The 24428-nt window shown below is 47.4% G+C and overlaps 2 protein-coding genes across 5 annotated transcripts in view; one reads left to right on the top strand and one right to left on the bottom strand.

Annotated features, from left to right (window-relative positions):
* The window catches only part of MTOR (mechanistic target of rapamycin kinase), a 124227-nt gene that overhangs the window by 49507 nt on the left and 50292 nt on the right, over window positions 1-24428 (bottom strand). For all 3 annotated transcript variants that reach the window (XM_025856015.2, XM_025856017.2, XM_025856016.2), the window contains 2 exons: window positions 23380-23542; window positions 23103-23248 (listed from right to left, as the gene is read on the bottom strand). In XM_025856015.2, the coding sequence (XP_025711800.1) occupies window positions 23103-23248; window positions 23380-23542 (309 nt within the window). The remainder of the gene's footprint in view (window positions 1-23102; window positions 23249-23379; window positions 23543-24428) is intronic.
* ANGPTL7 (angiopoietin like 7) lies at window positions 9791-16115 on the top strand. Of its 2 annotated transcripts, none has more exons than XM_025856019.2 (5): window positions 9791-10371; window positions 13014-13114; window positions 13714-13908; window positions 14568-14766; window positions 15011-16115. In XM_025856019.2, exons 1-5 carry the CDS (start codon window positions 10002-10004, stop codon window positions 15178-15180), a joined length of 1035 nt encoding a protein of 344 aa, XP_025711804.1. In that variant the 5' UTR covers window positions 9791-10001; the 3' UTR covers window positions 15181-16115. The 2 variants fall into 2 exon arrangements, with proteins under 2 accessions (XP_025711804.1, XP_073759729.1); XM_073903628.1 differs by having other exon boundaries at window positions 14953-16115.

Here is a 24428-nt window from a genome sequence, read left to right as displayed (position 1 = left end):
ATCCTCCGAAAGCCACAGTCAGGTGATGACAATAGCACCCCTCGCTCTTTTAGGGTCAAACTTCCCTTTTCTGCTTCAGGAACTCAGGAAAAGTCACTTCACTCCTTTCCTACATATTAACAAAGGGAAGTCCAGCCTCGTTAGGAGGTCTCAAAGCCGGGACATTCGGTGTCCCTGGTGCTCCCTAGGGCACCTAAGGCATCAAGATAAAAAAAGATTTGATGCAGAAGAGGGGGCTTGCCTTGGACAATCAAATGCGTTCCTGATGTCTCAGTGCAGAGTGTCTAAAGGGGAAAGAGCTCTTGCTTGGTCTTCACCCTTTCCCTCGGTCACAGTTTAAATGGTACGACTGTCACAATACCTAGAGGACATGCTAAATCTGTGTGTGAGAAAGTAGGAACTCTCAAGAATAAAAAAAGACAGAATGCTAATAGCTGTGTAGGGACAGAGATTAGGGACAGGGGAGACAAAAAATCCTATCTTTCCAAGATTAGAGAGGGGAGGTATGTCTTCTTCTTCAACTTCACTGCCATTTAACCACCTTTTTAAAAATATTGTTTTCAACTATGCATATTCTACATAAATAAGTGGTGAGCAGAGCATTCATATAATTTTGTATTTTGTTTTTTCACATAACAGAGACGTTTCCCACTTGATCCAGTCTTGGTAATTACTTTTAACCTCCATGATTTCGTCCTGCCTATATGGCTCCCGTGCCTGTGACCGGTCTCCCAGGTGCACCTTCCCGGCTGATGGCGGGCGGCACTTGCATTAGGCGCGCTGCTCAGGAGCGCTCAGCGCTCTCCCGCGAGCGATACGTGACCTGCCCAGTAGAAGTCTGCAAGGCCGGCTCTGGGAAGCAAAGCGCCCATCCCCTGAGGACAAAAACAGCGCTCAGCAAGAAGCCAGGCAAACTGTCCCGTTTGACACATCACATCCAGGCACCCCCGTGGCTGGACGTGGGGCCCAGGTGCCCGAGCACAAGCCAGTGTAGGGCACTGTGAGGCCGCGTGGCCCCAGAGTGTCAGGGCACACAATTTGTGCTGGCCGGGTTTCCAACCCAGGGGCCTGTCAGAGGCGTGCTGTAAAAATGATGAATGGCTGTCACATTTCCAAGGCTCCGGCTGACTTAGGGAGCCATGGGCAGACACATCACTCCCAGCATGTCAGCCAGTTAATTACTTCCAACTTTATCTTTCTTGTCAACACTTCTTGACAAATTGTCCATTATCTTTTTATTCTACAACAATGAGCACCGCTCCTTTTCTGGTGATGCCTGGAGGTTTTTCTCCTCCTTAACGCTTCTTGGGATGCGTCTCAGAGCAATCATGAGCTCTGAGAGAGACAGTAGAAAGAGGAGCTGTCAGGGAGGGAACAAAAGTGGGCTGGGCTGCTCGGGTGAACCCAAAGCTCATTTTCAACTACCCTGACTCCCAAGCAGAGTGGATATTTTGGCTAACATCCTGATTTCCTGGCTTCCCGATATCCATGAGCTCTGGCCCCACCCCTTATGGGCATGAAGCTGGGACACGAAAGGTAAACGAGCTGGCTTCTAGTGATCCAGCAGCGTTGAGCCCTCCCCTCGTAAGGGGGTAAGCAGAGGCGAGATGGCCTTTTGCTCCACTAAGAAGAGAGGCCGCGTTGTTGAAATGCTGATGCCCATTCTGGAATCAGGGAGAAGAGAAAAATAAGCCTACTTCTGGGTCAGGACAGGCCGACAGAAGGTGACCATGACACGCTATCATTGGGCTACCAAGATTCATAGCTTATGAGATGACCAAAGGAATCTGGAGAGACCAGTGGGGTTGCCACCAGCACAGCTAGCCGACACTGGACAAACTGTGTCAGAGGCGGGTGTGGGGCAGAACCCAGCACCTGCTGCATTTCATCAGTTGTAAGACGTGCACTTTAACATAACATCTCTGAATCATGATATGGCATGTCATTCAAGGTTTCGGAGCACTGGGACATGGTTTAATTGCCAGCAGTAACCCCCGCCCGCCCCGGCCCCAGCGGTACATAGAACTCAGAAGCAGCTCCTCTAACTCACCGTAAGAGAGGTCCCATTAAATCTAAAGGCATCCCGGAGGGTGAGCCAGACACAGCGGAGGGACAGACGTTTACTACTGAACTACTGCAAGCTTCCTCCTTTGGTCTTGGGCTGCAATGAAAGACCCTCTGTCCTTTTGGCCAGCTTTACGAGAAACCCCAGGACTCCTCCCTTTGTCCCGCTCCTCGCTGATGGCCAGCTTTCTGCACTGAAAAGCAGCTTTCCTTGGGGTTTCGAAGGTGCTCTATAAAGACAAGCTGTTGTACAGTGAAGCTGCAGGAAGTCTTCAGAAGGGCCAGAAATAAATGTATGCTCTACCAGTGACTGGCGAGACCTGACCTCTTGAGTCTGGCCAGATGTAAGAGGGCATTACAGAAAAACACAGGGCTCGGGAGATGTGGTCTGTGCTCACGCTCTGGCCGCACAGAGGCTTCCCCAGTCCATGCACCCTCTTGCTGCATGGAGCTGCCCCCTGGGGGGGACAGATTCCTAGAGGCACACTGCACTTCTGAAGTCAGCATGAGCCCAGAGGCTTGGAATGTGTTTTTGTCGAGAAGTGAGGAGCTTTGAGCAAATCCTCACCCCTCTGGCCAGAGTGCTTTTGCTTCCAGCAGAGGTAGGGGAAAAGAACAAGACTGTGTACCTTTTCTGGAAGCCAGGATACAACGGGAAAAGCAAAATTCATACTTCCAAGCAACACAGTGGTGACACTTTGGGAACATGTGTTTAGAATGATGACACAGAGTGGGATTTATACACGCTCTAGGCCCTTGCCTGCAGACTGCAAAGCCCAGGCACGCTTGCCGTTAACTGGTTGCTCTGGTGTAACTGGCTCCATTTCTCAAACATTCTCAAAGAATTACAATCCCCTTTTCCCGTTAGTGCGGCCTAGTCAGGGAGGCAGAGGTCCGGCCTGAAGGGAAGCTCTGCAGTCCCAGGGCAGCTGGGTACGAACTTGTGGTCTTATCCTGTACCTCAGACAGGGTCTTGTCTCCAGCAAGAGTGACTTTCTGCTATTGCAACGTAATGGGCATTTCATCCTCTTTCGGGGACAGCAAGATGTGTCAGGTTCCCGGATAAATTATGGGGAAATGTTACTTTGTTCTGTCTTCAACACAAGCTACTGCACGTGGCCCCCCAGGCCACGATGATGGTTCACTAACAGGCTGATGCAGGTTGAAGTAATCAGATATGCCGGTTACACAGGCCTCTGCAACAAGGTAGAGCAGGACGAAACCCTGCCCCAAATGCTCTGTGGTCCTCCTGCTGGTCATCTTCAAATGTAAAGAAAGAGGGGTGAGACACAAATCAATGGTTTCCAGGGAGACAGAGTGATTATACAGTAAGGAGGCTGCCTCCAGTTACTGATTAAAATACAAGGTTGAACCAAGTGATCTCAATGCTTCCAGTTTCCACTGCCTTTGATTCTGTAACTAAGACCTACAGAAGAAAAATGGACTCGGAGCAGGACAGAATGTGGTGGCCAATGATGAAGGCCTCACCATGACAAAGTACTGCCAATGACCACGGAGAGAGACTCTAAGTCTCCATGACAGATGTTTATGTAGGCAAAGAGAACCTTCTGTTGGGAATTCATTCTTTCACTTGACAAGTTCCAATGAAGGACCTTTTTGGTCTCAGGCTTTGTGCTAAGAGCTAGATGTTAGAACTACAATGGTAAACAACAGATAAGGTCTTTGCTTTCCAAGAGCTTACAGGTCAGTTAAGCAGATATGCAAAACAAAAAAACAAACCCCAAGATAAGTGCTGTGAAGGTAAATACCGGGAAGAAAACAGAGCGCTTAGGTGGAGACTAACGTAGGGGGCTTAGTTTAGATTTGGGAGGGCAAGGAGGGCTTTTCTGGTGAGATGATAATTATATACCTAAATAATAATACCTTTTTTAAAAAAGATTTATTATTTGAGAGAGAGAGAGAGAGAACAAGCAGGAGGAGCAGAGGGAGAGGGAGAGAGAATCTCAGACTCTGCACTCGGCATGGAGCCGGATGTGGGGCTTGATCTCACAACCCTGAGATCACGACCTGAACCAAAACCAAGAGTCAGATGTGTAACCGACTGCGCCATCCAGTCCCCCCTGAATAATAATACTTACTAATCACTAGACACTGACTATGTGTCTGCCACTACTGTCTCATGAGCCCTACGTATTTTTGAATCAACTTCCTAGTTGAAGTATAACACACATATGTACCCAAGTATACATAGGGTACAGCTTGATAAATCATCACAAAGTGAAGATACCCTGGTAGCTGCCTACCAGACCAAGACAGAGAGCACAACACACAACAGAGGCTTCTCCAGACCACGGCTCCCTTCTCACCTCCAGAGGCAACAATTATCTGACTTCTGACACAATTGGTTGGTTTTGCCAGCTTTTGAACACCATCTAAACACTCAACATGATGTTGGGAGATACATCTATGTTGTTGCATGCTATGGGAGTTTGCCCTTTTACTGCTGAAGACTACTGCACTCTATGAATATACCACAACTTATCCACCTGGCTGCTGAAGGGCATTTAGGTGCTTGTTGGCTCTTGGCTAGTATGAGTGTGGTGTTCCTACGAACGTTCTTGTACATATCTTTGGTGCAAGTGTGTTCGCGTTTCTGTTGGGACTATACCTAGAGTAGAACTGTATGGGGTTTGTTCAGCTTTCAAGGACACTGACAAATTGCTCTCCGAAGTGATTTTCCCAATTTACATTTCCGTGGGAAGTATATGAAAATCCCCACTTGGCTACTGTCAGTGTTTTCCACTGAAGCCATTTTAGTTGGGGTTTAGTGGTGGCATGTGATAGTTTTAATTTGAATTGCCATCATGACTAATTAGCTTGAGCAGCCTTTCATGCGTTCACTGGCCTTGTGGAGATCCTCTTTTGTGAAGTAAGTGCCTATTGACATCTCTTGCTGATCTTTAACTTGGCTACCTTTTAAAAAATTGTTGGGTAAGAGTTCTACATATCCTCTGGAGACAGTGTACACAGAGGTATGTACTGGAGATCTCTTCCTACCTTTTTACTCTCTTCATAGTGTCTTCTAATGAACAGAGATGACTCCTTTTTTTGCATTTGATAATGTTTTTTGGATGGTTAGTGTTCTTTGTATCTTGCTTAAGAAATATCTGCTTACCCCAAGATGTCAAAGATAATATCCTATGTTACCTTCTGGAAGCTTCAGTTTTTACCTTTCACATGTAGAACTCAAACCTCCTCTGAACTTCAAGTTTTGTGTGTGGTGTGAGGTAAGGGTCAAGAGCCCTCTTTTTCCCCATAAGGCTACCTAGCTGACCTGGAAGAACTTACTGAAAAGACTATCCTTTCCTCCCTGTTCTGTGGTGCTCCCTTGTCATAAATCAAGTGTCTACATATGTGTGGGTGTTTCTGGACATTTGATTCTGCTCCATTTATCTATGAGTCTATCCTCATGCCAACACCATACTGCCTTAATTACTTACGGTAGCTTTATGATAAATTTTGTTTTCTAGTAGTTTAACTCCTCCAAATTCAGTTTTCTTTCTTCTTCTTCTTCTTTTTTAAAGATTTTATTTATTTATTTACCAGAGAGAGAGAGAGCGCGCGCACAAGCAGGGGGAGTGGCAGGTAGAGGGAGAAGCAGGCTCCCCGCTGAGCAGGGAGCCCGACGTGGGGCTCAATCCCAGGACCCTGGGATCACGAACTGAGCCAAAGGCAGACGCTTAATCTACTGAGCCACCCAGGCATCCTCAAATTTAGTTTTCTTATTGAAAAATGCCTTAACTATTTTAATCCTTTGCTTTATTTAACCAAAAATTCTGTGAGGTAAAGTAGTTATGATTTTCATCTCTACTGCACAGATCTGTAAACCCAGAGAAGTAATTTGCCTAGGGTCATATAACTATCAAGTGATGGGAAGGGATTAGAACCCAGATTTGCCCGATTCTAGACCCAACTATTTCAAGTCCTTCATATACCGCCTCCTTAATCCTCAAGCCAGATGATCCCTTCAGGGCATTTAATATGAATGCGTTAGATTTCAAGAAATTCTAATCTTGTTTGCCAACTACAAAAAGCCACTTTCCCAGTGAGGCTGAGGAAAACAGAGCAACAAGAGGTAAAAGCTGCTTAGATTCCTTCCAGAGATGCCTCTGTCTCCAGAGTAGCAATCACACCCCTCACACCCAGGTCCCTCAGGCCTGGCTCCCCTCCAACTCTCAGCTTTAACTGCCCCCCTTCTCCCCGACCCTTGCTCCCAACTCTTAAGCCACACTCAACTACTTGTGTCTTCCTACTAAATCAAGTTCTTTCACAAAGCTGCACCTTGCTCACGATGCTCCCTTCCACCCCTGGCTACCTCCTCTTTTTCCCTGAGACCTGGGGATCACTCCCCTTGGGAGGCCTTCCCAAACTCATCTGGGTTGGGCACTCCTCCTCCTCTGTGCCCCTGTCCTCGTGTCACACTGTCCTAGAGCTCAGCTGTCTGTTTCTCCAACTAAACTGAGGCAGCTGCGGCTGGGCTGGCATTGTCACCATGCTCTGCAACTTGTATGCTGGCTCACAGAACCGGTGTTTGCTACAAAGTCTGAGGGGGAGCCGAGACAGACTCTTTTGCAGGGTGCTATAAATGAATAATAGACTCTAGGAGGAGCCGGAGAGAATGCCTTCTAACCCATCCAGAATGCACTCTTTGGCAGAAGTGGCGAATGAGAAGCTTAGGGAAGAGATGGTTGTACCTTCTGGGACGGATGTGGGCTTTTAGCTGGGACAGAAATAGGCTGGAGTGACACAAAGTCAGGTATGAAATGGCTGCATATAGTAAAGCAAGCTGAGAGGCATTACGAGACTTTAGGAGAAGTAAAATACCATTTAGTACACAAAGTTAACAAGGCAGGTTCCTCTGAGCTGAATTCATTCAATAAACCGGCAGTTTGGTTCTGAGGGTAGTTGTTTCTCTCCCTCACCAATTTCGCCAGTGATGGTTTTAAGAGCAGGCAGGGAGAGGAATACATTAGAAAGGAGGAGTCTCTCTAACCGGGACATTTTCAAGAAAATGAGACCTGACACTGCCATTTGGGTAGAAGGAGAGACCACCTCGAGGCTCTTCCCTGCTCTGTAATCCCCAGGCTGCTCGAACACCTCCAGTCCTTGGTGCCAGCCCGAGGCAGCGCAGCCCCAGACTGTGAAGTCTTCGAGAACTTTTCAGGCTACGTGAGAGCTCACTGGCTTTTCTCATCAAGAATATAAGCTTGATTTTTCATAAACATCTTTCCCAGGAACATCAAGCTGACCCTCTTTCACCACCAGCAAAATAGAGAAAAGGAAAAACTGCAAGGTGTCCAACACAGGCTTTCCAGATTTTCTCAGTTAATTCCCATTTTTATGGTCATTTTATTCGCTGAAGGGCAGAGAAGGGAATAATAGCTTTTTGGAGAAGGAAAACCAGTCTAGTCTGCCACATCCTTCCTGGTTTTCTCCACTGGCTTAGCTGTACTCAAAACAAGGGTTTACTTTTCCTTCTTTCAGAAATTCAAAATCTAGGACATCACAGGGTTGTGGATGTTTGGAGGACTGATAATCTTCTGGCATGGGAAACACTCTTAATTTGCTAAATTTTTTAATTTGGGGTGGGGGTTTACTGACATTTGGGCAGCTTAGATGATGTAAGAAAATCTTCAAATAAGGAAAGCCTCTGTCTCCAACTTATACCTCATGTTAGAAATTGGTTTTCAGAAAATAAATGTCAGAGAGCAGGCATTCATGCAAACAGCTAGATGCTTCTGATCCAAACTTACGAAACCCTAGGACGGATTGCTCCATGGGTTGCAAATACAAATGACTGATTCACTTTCTGCCCAAATACGAAAATCTATTCATAACAGTTTCCTGTTTGGGCCGGGGAAGCGGCCACTGGGAAGAACAAACAAAAAGCTGGCGGGGAATCCATAAAGCCCCCCTGTTCTGTGGTACTCTGTCTAGCGTGCTACTGCAGGGGAGCCCTAAGACGGCAGGGTCACACATGATGCTCCACGTGGCTGTGTGGGTCGCGCGGCACAAGCTCACTGCCGGCTGTTGGCTGGATCGACTTGAAGATCCTCACCGGGTTCAGCAGCCTGTCGGATGCTGACAGCTGGGGCTGGGTTTGAGTTAGTGAATGCCGTGGGGCAAACCGCAGTGCCCAGCTGGGCTGGGTATTTGCGTCAAGAGAGCGGGGACTGGCTGCCAATTCTGAACAGGGGCTGACAAGTTGCTAGAGGATGCCAGCCATGTCCTGACCCTCGGTGGGCAAGGAGACTATGGAAAGGAGAAAACAGACCCTGATCTACCCGAGCCACTCCCGCTTTTTCACTTAGAAGGGAAAAAACTGTTTGGTAACTCGAGCCTCCCGAACAGAAACGGCTTTCTGGGTAGCCAGAAGTCCCAACTGGAAAAGGACTCTGGGGGATCACGGCAGGGAAGGAGGGCTGTCAGGTATGAGGCTCATGTGTGAAGGACCCACACCACACAGCAACAGTACGAGGACTGCCTCAGCGGCTCTGCAAGACGGAAACGGCAAGAGTATGCTGCAAACACAGAGTTCGCTACCGTCTAAGGACGGAGGGACCTCTGTAGACATTCTCAGTGAAAAACTCACGTTAAGTATTTAAGGTCTGCTGAAATCCCAGGTTTTTCCCATTTGTTTTCAAACGAGTAGTGCCCTTCAAACACAGTACATGAGAAAGGACAGTAACTCCATTTTCAGGGATACATATCACACAGAGAGAATAGCTTCAGTTTGGCAGACTGTATTACATAGGACAAGGGAAATGAGATTATAGATATGGATTTATTAGGTGACGGGGATTCCTCGCCCTATGATTTAATGGACTTTCCAAGTTTTGAAATACAGGCCAAGGATGGGCCTGTTCTCTGCTGTGCCTACAGATGGATGGAAGCGTGTATGACCATCCCAGAGGCATGTCCGTCACTCCTGAGTTTTTGTCCCTGCTGTCTTCCCTGGCACCTCCTTGTCAAATGCCAAGTGTGAGAAGCTAATGCTGGCCCACTTGTTGATGGAGAAAGTACGTACAAAGGAAGACGACTGAGCAAATCCTGTGGATACAAACTACAAAGTCTTTTTCTGCTTCCTAAGAGGCTGTGTCTATTTCTAGAGTTCTTCTAAGTTGGATATTTTCAAATGTGACACACTGTTAGATCTAGGTGGAATAAGGGTTTTGTAAAACACTGAATGATGATCAGAGAAAGGAATAACCAGCCTTGTTAAAAGCACACTCAGCAGGATGCCAAAATATACCAGATCCTCATACAAACAGCGTGGATTACATTAACAGGCCTCCCTGGGTGAGCGGGAAGTCTTATTCCCAACTCTCTCTGCCTACCTTAGACTCACCCCATGGTTATGTAACCTTTAGAATGGAATTTGGAAATTCTTCTGACCCTGCCCTGCTTGCTGATAGAGCTGAGCCAGTGGCTGGCAGGGGCATAATCTAATAGGCGAAATTGGAAACACACAAAGTCACAGTCCTCTTGTCTCAGCCCAGAGACTATGCAGGCAAGGAAAGAAAGACTCGCCCCTGTCTTCCTCCTCCCCTCTGGCCTAAGTTTACGCTGACTTCACCCAACAGGCACCTGACCCTCCCAGATGAGCTGGGAGGGGCTAAAGCACCATGCACGTCCACAGTGGGGGTGGAGGTGCAGGCAGCAGATAATATTTAAGATGCTGAGTCTGTAGAGTGTTCAGGGAAAGAAAGGAAAGGTATAGGGAGCCCAATTCATTTGCACTTTTAAACTCAAGCTTTGACAAAGGCTAAGAAAGAGCAAGGGAAGAGAAAGCAAGAGCGTGGTTAGTCCATCCAGGGAGAAAGTGCACACTGGTAATTTGCTCAGCTTTGCAGACCTCAGCTGGGCATATCCAGATCCCCAAAAGGAAGATCATTCCTCACCCAGGCCCAAGAAAGATGCTGAAAAAGACTCTCCCAGGGGTGACCTGGCTCTGCATTTTCATCATGGCCTTTGTCAGCCCCCCAGCGTGGCCACAGAAGCCCCCGAAACGCAAAACACCCGTGCAGCTCCAAGTGGCCACCTGCTGTGAGGAGGCGAAGGAGTTCAAGGCCCAGATCACCAATCTAAGCAGCCTGCTGAGTGAACTGAGCCAGAAGCAGGAGAGGGACTGGGTCAGCGTGGTCATGCAGGTGATGGAGCTGGAGAGCAGCACCAAGCGCATGGAGTCACGGCTCACAGACGCGGAGAGCAAGTACTCGGAAATGAACAACCAGATTGACATTATGCAGCTGCAGGCGGCCCAGACTGTCACCCAGACCTCGGCAGGTAAGGAGAACATGTTCATCTACTACTCATCATCTTCTTGCTCAAACGGCCGAGTGTCTCTGTCTGTAGCATGATTTCTACATATCTTGGCCATCAGATCGGTGACAGGGGGTTCTTTGGGGTATATTTTCTTGGGTATGTGCCACCGGCTCTAATGTTCTGTACATTTCTATAAATTTACCCAGTGCCTGCACCATCTCTTTATTCACAATATGTTTCAGCATATGAAAAGTATGAATTACCATCCCGGAGTGCAGAGAGACAACGTGGTTTGCCCAGAGTCACATCGAAAATCTTAGAAACAGGGTTCAAGTCTCCCCAATTGGTCAACTTCCTTAGCCAGAGCTGACAGGCTGTACCCTCAGTCCCAAGGAAACAGGAATGAACACCAAAACTGTAACATCTGTTGTTCTAGAAGCCAAATTCTGTCATGTCCCGAAGATTTAGTGGTATAAGCATTAATGGATTTCGTGTCTTGTTTGCAAACTTGACTCTTCCCACTGGCTCAGAATTAGGTGTAGATGTTGCCTAGAGCCAGATGAAGGATTCCTTTGTGTTCAGGAAAGGACAGGCTCCTCGAGGTTCCCTGCTTCTGAGATTTCTATTTCTTCCCATGATCTCAAATAAAATTCTCCCATTATAGGAAAGAAGAAAATGCAATGTTGAGATCTGGATTTTTAGTGACCCCAAAATAAGATACATTTAATGTTTTCTAAAATAATTTTCAGTTTCTAGGTACATTGGCTTAGACTGGCCAAGGTCAATTTACTGTTCAGAGAGAAGAGATTTGGGTTTCTGAAATCATCAGGAAATTATTACTTGTAAGGAGAATATCCTATATCTATGTCACTTATTGCTGATATAAAAATTTTTGGTCACATCATAGACCAAGTCAAGACACAACAGACTAAATCACTGGTTACTCTCAGTTCAAATGAAGAAAAAGCCTCAACATGAAATTAAGTTTCGACATCCCATTGTTAATAAACCACCATGTATAAATCACTTTCTAAGCATGTACTTCCTGCCCCTCAGTGTGGGACTAGAATAGAAAGGTATCCTTAGGACATTTTCCAGATAAGTGGGTTCTGATCTGGCCTGTGAAATGAAACCAGACCCACAGGAGAGCAGGCCAGCTGGGAACCTGCCCCTGCCACCACCCAACCCCCCCACCCCCGCCGGCTCCTCCAGTTGGGATTTGCTCCCCTCCCAGCAGGGAGTTTCTTGGGGGGTCAAACAAAGGCAACTCTCCTGCTGTGCCTCTTCCTCTTCTTGCCCAGGATATCGTTCCTCATTTTTCTTCTCTATTACCAGGTGCTGGGTCACCTTCATACTGTGTTAGTAGATAGGCCAGCGGAGAAAGCAGTAAGTTGATGCTTTCATCGCTACAGAAAATGAAGGGGTTGATGGCGAAGGCACGTGCCTCCCCACCCCCTCCTGCAAGACGCTCTGCCTGGGACGGTTCTTGGCAGAAGTGCCGCCATTGGTGTGTTCTTCTTAAAGGCCCAGTGCAGGGGCCACCAAGGAAAGAATCCCAGACACAGAGGGTAGGAAGCCTCTCCTGGATAGCAAGGGTTCCCGCTCTTTGAATCCTATCAGGAAAGGCGGTTTCTTCCATGGTGCTCTTTGACATTTGCAACATGGAGACCAAATCTGGCATAAGGCAGTAGCCCCCAGGCAGCCAAGGAAGCACTTAAATCAGTCTGTCCAATGCTCTCGTTTGCTTGTTTTATTTATTTATTTATTTTTTAATTTTTTTTTAAAGATTTTATTTATTTATTTGAGAGAGAATGAGAGATAGAGAGCACGAGAGGGAAGAGGGTCAGAGGGAGAAGCAGACTCCCTGCTGAGCAGGGAGCCCGATGCGGGACTCGATCCTGGGACTCCAGGATCATGACCTGAGCCGAAGGCAGTCGCTTAACCAACTGAGCCACCCAGGCGCCCTCGTTTGCTTGTTTTAATAATGCTGCCAGGGGAAGGCCTCTAAGCATTCCTCAGGGTGTGTGCATTTCCATTTGAGAACTGAGCAGTGTTAGATGAAAGAGGGGGGGGAATAAGATGTGAAATCTATCTCCCTTCATTAGGGTCCTAGTAGGTAATCTAGATAAAAATAGCTAATTCTCATAGGTAAAAATAGCCATTACCTCTGAAAGACCACCACCAACCATCACACAAACCAAGCAACCAGGCAAACAACCAAAGCAGACCCTACTCATGACTTATGTGGTAAGAGAGGCTGGCTGTCCCAGAAGCTGAATTTATTAAACAGGAGCATCTGTTAGGTAGCCATCACACATTGGAATGTTTCCAGAATTCATGGCCTAGAACCTCAGCAGGATAATCGATTTCAGAGTTAACCTAAAACCACCTGTTTGATTATCCTACTGATGCTATCCAGGTGAAGGGCTTCCCTACCCCTCAGCCCCCCAACCAGTGAAGCCAAAACACACCCCCTTTTGGTCTCCCAATGCCTACACCTCTCTAAAATCCAGACACGGCCTAGTAATGAACACTCATGTGAATGTCGTGGTAGAAATGAAGTCTCAGTTTTGAAACTCTCAACTGAGCTGCAGCACGGATGTCCACCTGCCGTGGAGCCTCCGGGTTTGGATGCTCACCCCTGTGGTTTGCTCCTGTTGTAGATGCCATCTATGACTGCTCGTCCCTCTACCAGAAGAACTACCGCATCTCTGGAGTGTACAAGTTGCCTCCTGATGACTTTCTGGGCAGCCCCGAGCTGGAGGTGAGGTCAGCAGAGCCCACTGCCCAGGTGCTCCCATCTGTCCTCCGCCCCCTCAAAGGGCTGGGGGCAATGGGGCTTGTCACAGTAGAAGCAAAGGGAAACTCAAGACAGAGACTCAAACATACCAAATACCAGAGAGCTAGCCACACACTCAATTTGGGGGGGAACCTCCCCAAGCATCTGTTTTGCCCCTTCAAATCATTATCAACCAAACACCAAATCTTCTAACATAGATTAGGTAATTCTATAATCTCTACCTAACTAGTTGACATCTCTTGCCACGACCTAGAGCAGTTAATTATTCTTTGGGGAAGGAGAAAAGAGAGAACATGTTGAGAGCATATGTGGATTTTCTTCTCTTCCGACAAGATGTGCACTTGCCCCCATCCTCAATTTTGACAATTCTTCCCCAGCAAACCACCACCTCGCTCCTGCCGGCCAACATGGCCAAACAGTGGCTGTAGTGAGCCAGCATGACTATGGATGTGCACACATCCATTGGCTCTGCGGAAATGGGCGGAAGGTGGTGCAGCTCGCTGCCCTTACACTCCTCTGCCCGCCTCTGTGGGTCCCTGACCAGAGCATCCTCTCTGCCGCAGGTGTTCTGTGACATGGAGACGTCAGGCGGCGGCTGGACCACCATTCAGAGACGAAAGAGTGGCCTCGTTTCCTTCTACCGGGACTGGAAGCAGTACAAGCTGGGCTTTGGCAGCATCCGTGGGGACTTCTGGCTGGGGAATGAGCACATCCACCGGCTGTCCAGACGGCCAACCCGGCTACGTGTGGAGATGGAGGTGAGCACGAGGCCTCGGACCGGAGCAGGCTGCCACACACAACTGTGCACAACTCTGGGGGTGCCCTTCCCATTCTTGTCCACTATAGGCTTGTGTATTTATTATGATGGTTTTCCTGCAGATTGCAGTACAGTTGAGGGAGACGAGATTTTTTCCTGTTTTTGTCTTTTTTCCACAAAAGCAAGACTGCAGATACACAAGAAGAGGCTGGACTCAGGCCAGAGCAGAGGAATCCCCAGTCAGTGGGGCTGAAATGCGGCGATGTCTGCTCTGGCCTGGGGCACGAGCTCCTGTGTATGCAAACCGTGAGGGCCGTGAGTGGCCTTGGAGCGCTGCTTTCCTCTCAAGCCACTCTACGACATCTCCAAGGGGGATAGAGACAAACACACACCTACACCTTCCAGGCAGGGCCGGGAAGGGCTACAGAAAGAGAGGCTGGTCCAGGCCAGCTGGGGACTCAGGAGAGACGTGCGGCCCAGTACCCTTGTCCTGACTCCCAGCTTAGTGCGGCCCCCTAAAGGCAAACATGCAGGAAAGTCTTGCTCGGTCCGCAGTGGGAACCGGGATGCGCGGCTGCGAGCGGAGAGGGGAGAGTGGCAGCACGGGCTGAAACGAGGGCCCGCCGCAGCTCCCCTAAGGCTCGGCGTCCTCCCTGACAGGACTGGGAGGGCAGCGTGCGCTACGCGGAGTACAGCCACTTCGTCTTGGGCAACGAACTGAACAGCTACCGCCTCTTCCTGGGGAACTACAGCGGCAACGTGGGAAACGACGCCCTGGTCTACCACAACAACACGGCCTTCAGCACCAAGGACAAGGACAATGACAACTGCTTAGACAAGTGTGCACAACTCCGCAAAGGTGAGACTGGTGGGGAGGGGGAGGCCGGTGGGGGCGGGAGAGGGGGCAGTCCCGCATGAGAAGAACGGATTTAGAGCCGCAGAGCTGGTATTGTGGCTTTGGTACTCTTTTTGGGGACACGGGTTCTAACTGCTTAGCCGCTGTTCCAAAAAGCAGCTTCACCAATCCTGCTGTCCGGTCTGGCAGCTATTTCCAAGGGGAGGACGAGCTCGGCGTCCCAGCCCCGGTCTGTTTCTCGTGCCAGGTGGCTACTGGTACAACTGCTGCACAGACTCCAACCTCAACGGAGTGTACTACCGCCTCGGGGAGCACAACAAGCACCTGGATGGCATTACCTGGTACGGGTGGCACGGGTCTGGCTACTCCCTCAAACGGGTGGAGATGAAAATCCGCCCGGAAGACTTCCAGCCCTAAGAGGAGGCCTGCTGCGGGGCAGGGGTGGGAAAATGGGGACAAATGGAAGCTGGGTGAGGGCGGGGGAAGGGCAGGAAGAGGGGAGAGAAAGGTAGGGATGGAAAGATGGAAAATGGCCTACAATCACCAATGAGAGAGTCAGGAGCATAATCAAATTTAAGTACAAGGGTGTCACCTAAATGGGATGAATTATTTGAACACAATGGGTTATCACACATACTTCTCAGGGGGCTGGCCCAAGGGGGCTCTCTCTCTGTCTGTGATCCCTGACAGACACTAAAATCTCCTTTCCATTTGATTTTTTCTGTGAAAGAAAAGTAATTATGACATCACTTTACCTATTCAGTTGAAGGCCTAGGTGTATGAGGGCAGAAAACAGATTCCTCACCTAAAAAAGAACCCTGTGATTTTGATCGTCAAGGAGAGGTCTTGGGTGTTAGAGAAAGGCATGGAGGAGAGTTTTGACTTTTCAAATCTGATGAAATTACCTTTGGTCTACACATTTTTTTTTTTTTTAAGACAGAAATTGTTCCACTGGTGGTGGGCTGAGCCAGGTTGGACTTGCTCAGAGGGATCTCTGGGGACCCAGGCCTGGTGGCACGCCTTTAGCAACTCCCTGCTCTGCCTCTATCAGGGTGAAATGCTGAAAGGCAGAAGTGGGTCTAAGGGTGGCTGGGGAGTTCCAGCAGGAGGTGGGGAGAAGTCCCTCGGGGATGCTTGCACAAAACTGCCTTAAAATGGTCAGTCAATACAGATATATCTATTTTTATTTTTTACTTTGTAAGAAAAGGGCTTGAAGAGCTTTCTCTTTTAACTTGTCTATAAAAAGTGGCTGCAAAATGAAGGTAAATGACACTATGGTTAATAATTCATGCTGTATATAAGTACTTTGCTTTGTAAAAATAAAATACTGTAGTATGTTGTAAACATTTGGAGTTTCTTTTTCCTTCTACAATAAATTCTTTTGAAACTCGTTGGTTTTTTAAATTATTGCCATTATCATTTAGAGCAAGGTAAAAAGCTTCAGTGAAAAACCAGAGGGTGAGCAGTGAGAAAGAGACTCTGATTTTGTTGCAGTCTTTAGGGAAAGCAAGGGAGGAGCAGCCGGAAGCCAAAGAGTGAGAAGGTGGGGGACAAAAAGGGCAGCAGCCACTGGGAGAGGTCAGTTCTATCCCAACGGAGCCCAGTGCCACCACATGGCTTCAAAATACTTCGCAAGCCAACCCTCTTCCTTTCTACTTGAGCAAACTAACACACAGAGAGGGAGCATATCTTTAACCATAACAGATGCCAAATAATTCTGAGTGTGAGGAAGTCATTTTTATATGACTCTCAATACAAAGACCCATTCCCTTGACCCAGTCAGTGTGAGGTAAGCCATTATTCTTATTCAGTGTTTCCTATTGTACCTACAGTCCCTGGATTGCCGGGAACCTATTTAACCTTAAAAACAAGAACTCAGGGATTTTCAAAGGAACAGAGTGAGCAGAGAAGTGCACTGAAGCAGGGCATCCCACAGGACAGGCATTCACACAGAAACTTCCTGAAGCAGGCGGGGAGTCTGAGATGGCCAGAAACCAGCACACTACTGCCTGGAAAGGGAGCATGAAAAGATCAGGGTGTTAAGAGGAGAAGAAGAGCACAAACGCCTCTGGAAGAAATAGCTAATAATCCTCCCTCTCTCTCTCATCTCCTCTAACCCCACAACTAAAAAACACCTAAAGCTCTAGGCACCAAAGGTAACAATAAACAATTGGGACTGCCTCAAACTAAAAAGCTTCTGCATAGCAAACAATCAATATATTGAAAAGGCAACCTAAGAATGGGAGAAAAGATTTGCTATCTATAACCCCTCATAAGGAGTTAATATTCAAAATATATAAAGGATTCATACAACTCAATAGCAAAAAAAAAAAAAAAAAAAATGGGCAAAGGACTCGAATAGACATCTTCCAAAAAAGACATTCTTGAAATGGCCACCAGATACATGAAAATGTGCTCAGCATCACTCATCATCAGGGAAATGCGAATCAAAACCCCCAATGAAATTATCTTCTCACACCTGGTACAATGGCTGTTATCAAAAAGGCAAGAGACAGTAAGTATTGGCGAGGATGTGGGGAACAAGGAACCCTTGTCATTGTCGGTGGGAGTGTAGATGGGTACAGCCGCTATGGAAAAGTCTGGTGGTTCTTCAAAAAAATTAGAAATAAAACTCCCATATGATCCAGCAATTCCACTTCTGGGTATATATCCAAACAAAAAGAAATCAGTATCTTGAAGAGATATACGCACTCCCATGTTCATTGCATCATTATTCACAAGAGCCAAGACATGGAAACAACCTAAGTGTCCAGTGACAGATGAGTGGATAAAGAAAATGTCACACATACAAAAAGGAACATTACTTAGCCATAAAAAAGAAGGAAATGCTGCAATTTGTGATGACATGGACAAATCTGAAGGCATTACACTAAGTGAAATAAGAGAGAAAAAGAAAAATACTGTATGGTATCACTTACATGTGGAATCTTAAAAAAAAACCCCAAACAACCACCCGATTTCATAGAAACAGAGTAAAACCATGGTAGTCAGGGGATACAGAGAGATGGGGAAATGGGGAGGCAGGGGCTGAAGGGCACACACTTTCAGTTGTAAGAGGAGCAGGTTCTGAGGATCTAATATACAGCACAGTGACTATAGTTAGAAGACACTGTCGTGTATTTGAAAGTTGCTAGAGTAGGTCTTAGGCGTCCTCATCACACACACACAAAGGTTAACAATGTGAGGTGATGAATGTGTTAATGATCTTGAGCTTGATAGTCATTCCATAACGTGTATCAAGGCATCATGCTGTACATTTTAAATATACACAATTATATTTGTTAATTATTCCTCAATAGAGTTGGGGGGCCAAGGCATCTAAACTTTACTAATCAAAACCTATAGCTGCTGAAATTTACTCATATTTTTACATTTACACAATTGAGTAAACAGAGGAAAGCTTTCTGAGACAGTGTTAATGTTGAGGGAAAAAACGTTACCATAAACCCCACCCCCCAAAACTGAGCCTCTAAGTCGGCATCTGTGGCTCCCTTCACCCTTCTAGGAACACCTTGTCAGAGGGAGCAGCCAAGGGAAAGGGGAGAGCAGTTGTTAAAGAACAGGACACCCCCAGCCACGTAAGCTACAGTGTGCGGATTCTGAGCAGAACCAGTACTTCTCAAGCACCTCTTCTGGTGCAGCTGCAGCTGGGCACCGAGGACTCAGAGATGACCTTGGCACAATCTCTGACCTTAAAAAGGGCAGAACCACCAGGAACCAAAGGAGAGCTCAGGGTCACCCCTGGAAGTAAAGAACGTTTTGTTTCATCCTCTACGATGTGAGAGAGAAGAAGGTATGAGAGCTGCATGTCCACCTCGTAAGCACTGGCCCCCGTTTTTAATTTTCATTCTGCTGACCTCAGTCAGAACATTTTTCAAAAATGGGATTACTTGTCAGGGGCTGGGCAGTGAAAGCACCCAGCTTTGATGAGACCCTTTCTTCTACTTAAAGTGAGAAATAAAGAAAAGCAAGTACAATGGACCGAATGTGTGTGTCCCCCGCAAATTCCTACACGGAGGCCAATCCCCAATTTGACAGTATTTGGAAGCGGGGCCTTTGGGAGGTGATTCGGGTCATGAGGGTAGGGTGGCTCACAGATGGAATTGGGGCCCTGATGAGCTGGACCCCAGAGAGCTGTGCTCTGCTTTCTACCATGTGGGGACTCAGTGAGAGGGTGGTAGTGTGGCAACCTGGAAGAGGGTGCTCGCCAGCACCCAACCGTGCTGGTCCCTGACCATGGACTTTCTAGCCCCCAGAACTGTGAGAAATGAATGCTGAAGCCCCCTGGTCCGTGGTATTTTGTTAGAGCGGTCCGAACAGACTAACGCAGAGAACTGGTACTGAGATGCGGGGTGGCTCTGGAACTGGGTGACGGGCAGAGGCTGGGAGAGTTCTGAGGGGCACACTCGAGAACGCCCAGAGTGCCGCGAATGGACTCTCATAGGCACATGCTGGTGAGAGCTCAGAAAGAAAAAGAGAGCTCGGGAAAGAGCCTCTGTCTTCTGAGGGAACACCTATGTAATCGTGGACAGAAAGGTAGCAGGAATATGGACGGTAAAGGCCATTCTGATGAGTTCTCAGACAGAAATGAGGAACGGTTAGCGGATAATAGAGAAATGGCAACTCCTGTTATAAAGTGGCAGACAATCTGAATTGTGTTTGTGTTCCAGTGTTTTGTGGAAGGCAGAACTTGCGACCAGTGACTCTGGATATCAGCTGAGGAGACTGCTAAGCAAAGTGCTGAGGGGCGGCTTGGTTCCCCCTGACCGCTTAGAGCAAAATGAGAGAAGAGAGAAACGACATGGACGCGGATTACGGAAAAAGGAGCCGGAACTTAAAGATCCGGGAAATTTTCAGCCAACCCATACTGTAAGAAATGAGCATGTGTGTTTGGAAGAGAACACGGAGGGTATGGCCACATGAGGCTTTGCTAAGGGGATAAGTGTGGTGTGAACCACGGACCACATCGGCTACTCCAGCAGGAAAACCACAAAACAAAATAAAAGGAAAGAGACAGGAAGGAATGAAGGAAGACTATCAAACATCTTGGGTTTTACAGGACAGAACTACGGAGCTCTTTGGCTGTGAACATGCAATATTCTTCAAGACGAGAAAAGAATGATCCCAAGGTGGTCCAGAGATCATCATGGCTGCCTGCTTGTTTTCAAAAAGGAGGACAATTGCCTCGCTTTTAACAGGCCTGGTGGACTCTGCCCCAGTGGGTCCAGAAGGCAGACTGTCCCCCAGAGGGCTTGGAAGGCAGAGGACCCAGCCAAAACGGATTACTCCCAAGCCTGGAGATTTCATGAAGTTTGCCTTGCTTGGTTTTAGACTTGCTTGGGATCTGTCACCCTTTCCTTCTTCCCATTCTTTTAGAATGGGGATGTCTCTCCTGTTACTGCCCCAACAGTGTATTCTGGAAGCATGTAACTTGTTTTCACAGGTTCGCAGTTGGAGACAAATTTTGCCTCAGGATGAATTATACCTAGGGTCTCATCCCTATCCCTGATTTAGATGATGTTTACACGAGACTTTAGAGCTGATCCTGGAATGGGTTAAGACTTCAGGGCGGTTGAAGTGATGGAATGAATGTATTTCGCATTTGAGAAGGACATGCATTTTGGGGGGCCAGGGGAGGAATGCTGTGGACTGGATGTTTATATCCCCCAGAATTCCTATGTTGAAGCCTAAACCCCATGTGACAGTATTTGGAAGTGGGATCTTTGGGAGGTGATTAGGCCACAACGGTAGAGGCCTCATGAACGGGATCAGAGCCCTCATTAAAAAGAGCCCAAAGAGCTTGTTCTCTGCTTACCATCACCTGAGTACACAGACAGAAGCTGTCCGCTGGGCAACCTGTAAGAGGGTGCTCACCACAACTCAACCATGCCGGCACCCTGACCCTGGGCTTCCCAGCTTCTAGAACTGTGAGAAGTGTTTGTTGTATAAGCCCCCCAGGTTATGGTAATTTGTTACAGTAGCCTGAATGGTCTAAGTCAGCAGGCCACCAGCCCTTACCCTAATGCTACAAGCTAACCAAGTAAAAGCCAGGTGTGTGTGTATGCACGTATATGTTTACAAAGAATTCAATACCCATTTATATATATAAGTTTTGAGGAGATGTGAGTAGTTTATACTGTTTCAGTGTTAGTCTGGTTTGGGAATTACATTTGTCCTAGAGCAGACAGATAAAAACGTCAATAGGTAGGGAGGGAATGACACAGATTGATCCAGTAGCAAGAGAACAGAACTGTCAGCATAGCACAGCTTTTTAAAACAAAAACCAAAAGTAAGAAATAGCTTTGCAAAGACGTTTTTGTGAACCTGATTATTTAACCTGATTATTTCAAAGAGAATTTGAGGCAGCTAACTCAAATGTATAAACCAGAATAAACTTTAAAAAAGTGGACAGTGAAGGAAAAGCAAGAGTAGGAAAGACAAAATAGAGCTGGAACGGGGGAGGGCAGCAGACAAAAGAGGTCAGGGGGCTGTAGTCCATTAGAAGTGGGCCAAGACTGAGCTGTGAGCTTCCCGGTGGCCACTGTGAGGAAGGGAGCTCAATCTATCACCAAAAAGCAATGCCTCCAACATGGGACCCAAGTGGTAACTCAGGGACATACGACCCCCCCAATGGTGACCCCTGGGGAGGAGTTTCCACAAGGCCCATGCAGAGGACTGGGGTAGTACTGAGCACACATTCTCTAAGAGCAGCTTTGTCTAAGGCTGTTTCTTAAAACTTTCTGCAGTGACAATGATGGCAGGACATTGCCATGGTGCTTAGGAAAAGCAGTTTCACAAAAGCAAGTGGGAAAAGCCACAAATGGAGAAAGCAACACAATGGGAAGATGGGAAGACAAGTGAAGTGGGCAGAACTGCAAGCTGAGCTCAATCAGGCTGGGACAGAACCACACGGCTCAGAGCCCTGGCTTTGCCTGGGAGCACAGGCTTCTACTGGTTTGTGCTTAAAGTCAAGATCAATCTGCAAGGAATTCTGAGGATGTATTTTCAGTTATATTGGCTTAAGAGGTTAATGGCCTTCTCAAACATTCTTCCAGGGCTCTGACTGTATCTTCCTATTGCAAATCTGTATACACATTAATGCTTCTGTGATTGTCTCAAATACGGGGAAAGCCCTGGGGTGGGACAAGGGGGCTTTCAGAGAGGTGTCAAACCGAAAAAGGTCAGCAAGGAAATTAACCTGCAAAACTAGTTATATGACACTGAAATGATTATATTCCTCTGCCAGATCGTCTGTCAATTATCAAGGAAGATGGTGTTACCTAAGCCAGGGATGGGAGGAAGAAATGCAGGTTTTCACATCTGCTGTCCCTAATTAGAAACGGAAACCTACTCCATAGGATGGCATGTTTATAACTGTTTGTATGTGGCATTTTAGAAATCAACAGTCTCCAAGCTTACTTTATTTGGACAAAAACATGATTCTATTTCTATCTTCTTGGTCACTTTTTAAAGTGTTTAAAGGAACACTTTTTAGCATTTACTCAAAAGCAGAGCTGGCAGAGAAGCTGGCTATGTGATGATTCTCTCAAATGGAAGAAGCGCCATACACAGCAGACTGTTTCAGCCACAAAGGAGGTACTTATTAGCTGGGTGATTTTCCCCTCGACTATCTGTAGTGAAATAATCAACCATGTTAGCATTTACATGAAGATAATTAGATCCCAGAGTTAATATTCTCTGATAGTCAGTAGGGGAAGCAAACAGTTCTCTGGGAGCTGGAGCTAACATTTGAGGCTGCTTCTAATTTCGTAACAGCAGAAAATTGATTAAACAACCTATTTTTTCCATACCCAGAAGACTCAAAATCATCTTAGGAGAGGAGAGAACACAGCCAAAGCCAGGGAAAAGATCGCTGAATCTCAGACTTCGCTCTGCCTGCTACACTCGCAGAACTCCAGAGGAGGACGACTCAGGCAATAAAACCCCAGTGGCCTCTGAGGCACCACAACCAGTATGTCCTACTCTGACCTGACAGCGCGATCGAACCCGGGCGTTAACATCTATCGCTCCCAGGCTGCTGCTGCCTCAGAACAGCTTCGGGGCTGATGCCACCGGGACAAGCCAGCACAGGTGGGAAAACAACGGGAGCCCGTGTGCTGGGGGTCAACAGAAATGCCAATTACGGCTCCAAGAGTGGGGAGAGCCATCTGCAACCGCATCTCATTTAAACGTGTTGGCCGGGACCCGACGGCAGATTTCACAGAGCAGACGCCTCCACGTGACTCCAGTGATTTGGCAGCAGGCAGTGGGGGGAGAGAGGTCATTTCAGATGAAGGCAGCAATTAAAAAGGGTTTACCTGATGAGAGACTCTAGGATGGCGGGGGTGGGACCTTTCTGGAACTCCAGTTCTTTGTAGTGTAGTGCTTTGGCGTATGCTCGGCACTTGGCAGCCCTCTCACCCAGCAGGACAATGCCATTGTCATCTCTCAATGGCAGGGGGCCCTAGGGCAGAGCAGAACCCACAGCATAGGAAAACAGCGGCCAAGCATGAACGGGAGTAGGCTGCCTGGGTGCTTCTCCCCTCCCACCTGTTTCCTGTCAGGCCCCATCTGGACAACGGGGCAAAGTCTCACCTTGTCACTGTGTTCCATGAATTCAGCCAAGTTTAAGAGGGTCTGCGTGACTTCGGCGATGTCCTGCGAGGTGAGGGCCAACTCGATGCTTCTGATGAGTTCATCCTGCTGGTCTTCATTCAGTTCAGACCAGCAGGACACAAATGCAGCATTAAAAAGATCCCTGAAGGCAGAGAGCAGTGGGAAAAGATGTTGGAAATGCTCTCGTGCCTCCACCCGGTGCCACAAAGTCACTTATCAATCTACTCCTGGCATCACTGATTTTGCTCATACAGACCAGTGCTGTCCAACAGAACTTGCTGGAAATGGTCTATCTTTCCTATCCAATACGGTAGCCACTGAGTACTTGAACCATGCTAAGTGTGACCGAGGAATGGAATTTTAAGTTTTATTTAACTGTAATTACCTCAATGCAACCAGGCATGGCTAGTGACTACTGATTTTACAGCGCGGGTATAGACACTGTGCTACATGGGAAGCCATGTGAGGGTGTGGGGGGTGAGAAAGAAGAGCAGAGCTAAATAACCTGTCTCCACAGGCATATTTCTTGGCACTTTTTCCATCTTTTCTCTTCACAGGAGGAATGAACACAAAGGGGACTTCTAACACAGAAGCTGGCATGAACAGATTCAGAATAGAATAATCTTCAAAGGATTCTTGGGATGCTTCTCAGGCGAGACTGGAAGAGGCAAAGGCAGCGCCCGTGACTGCTTTTCAAAATACAACCAGAACCCCTAGTTGAATGGTCTTAAACACAACAACCCAACTTAAGAAACTAGAAGCATTAGAAGATAGAAACCCAATCCATAAATTCTCAAAAGGCCCTCCAAGCCTATGTAACTGCTGGAGACCTGGAACCAGAGGTGCCATTTCTAAGATTACTACAACTATTTTAAATCATTAAAGCAACACACGGACTGGTATATTTGCTGTGCCCGATATCTGAACTTTAATCCCATCCCCTCTTTTATGGTGAATGTTGGGGGAAGGGGTTGGAAACTATAAGATATGCTTATAATGTATGGGTTGAGCATTTGATGCCTCTACAC

Source organism: Callorhinus ursinus, unplaced genomic scaffold, assembly GCF_003265705.2.
Source record: "Callorhinus ursinus isolate GAN/ISIS: 27379988/994484 unplaced genomic scaffold, GSC_fseal_2.0 scaffold18, whole genome shotgun sequence".
NCBI lineage: Eukaryota > Metazoa > Chordata > Mammalia > Carnivora > Otariidae > Callorhinus > Callorhinus ursinus.
This window is presented reverse-complemented; position numbering and strand designations above follow the sequence as displayed.

Bases quoted from the DNA above. Each gene is read 5' to 3' on its own strand.
- ANGPTL7 (XM_073903628.1), top strand. From the start codon at position 10,002: ATGCTGAAAAAGACTCTCCCAGGGGTGACCTGGCTCTGCATTTTCATC. The intron at 10,372-13,013 runs GTAAGGAGAACA...CTCCTGTTGTAG, and splicing joins TGTCACCCAGACCTCGGCAG to ATGCCATCTATGACTGCTCG. The intron at 13,909-14,567 runs GTGAGCACGAGG...CCTCCCTGACAG, and splicing joins GGCTACGTGTGGAGATGGAG to GACTGGGAGGGCAGCGTGCG.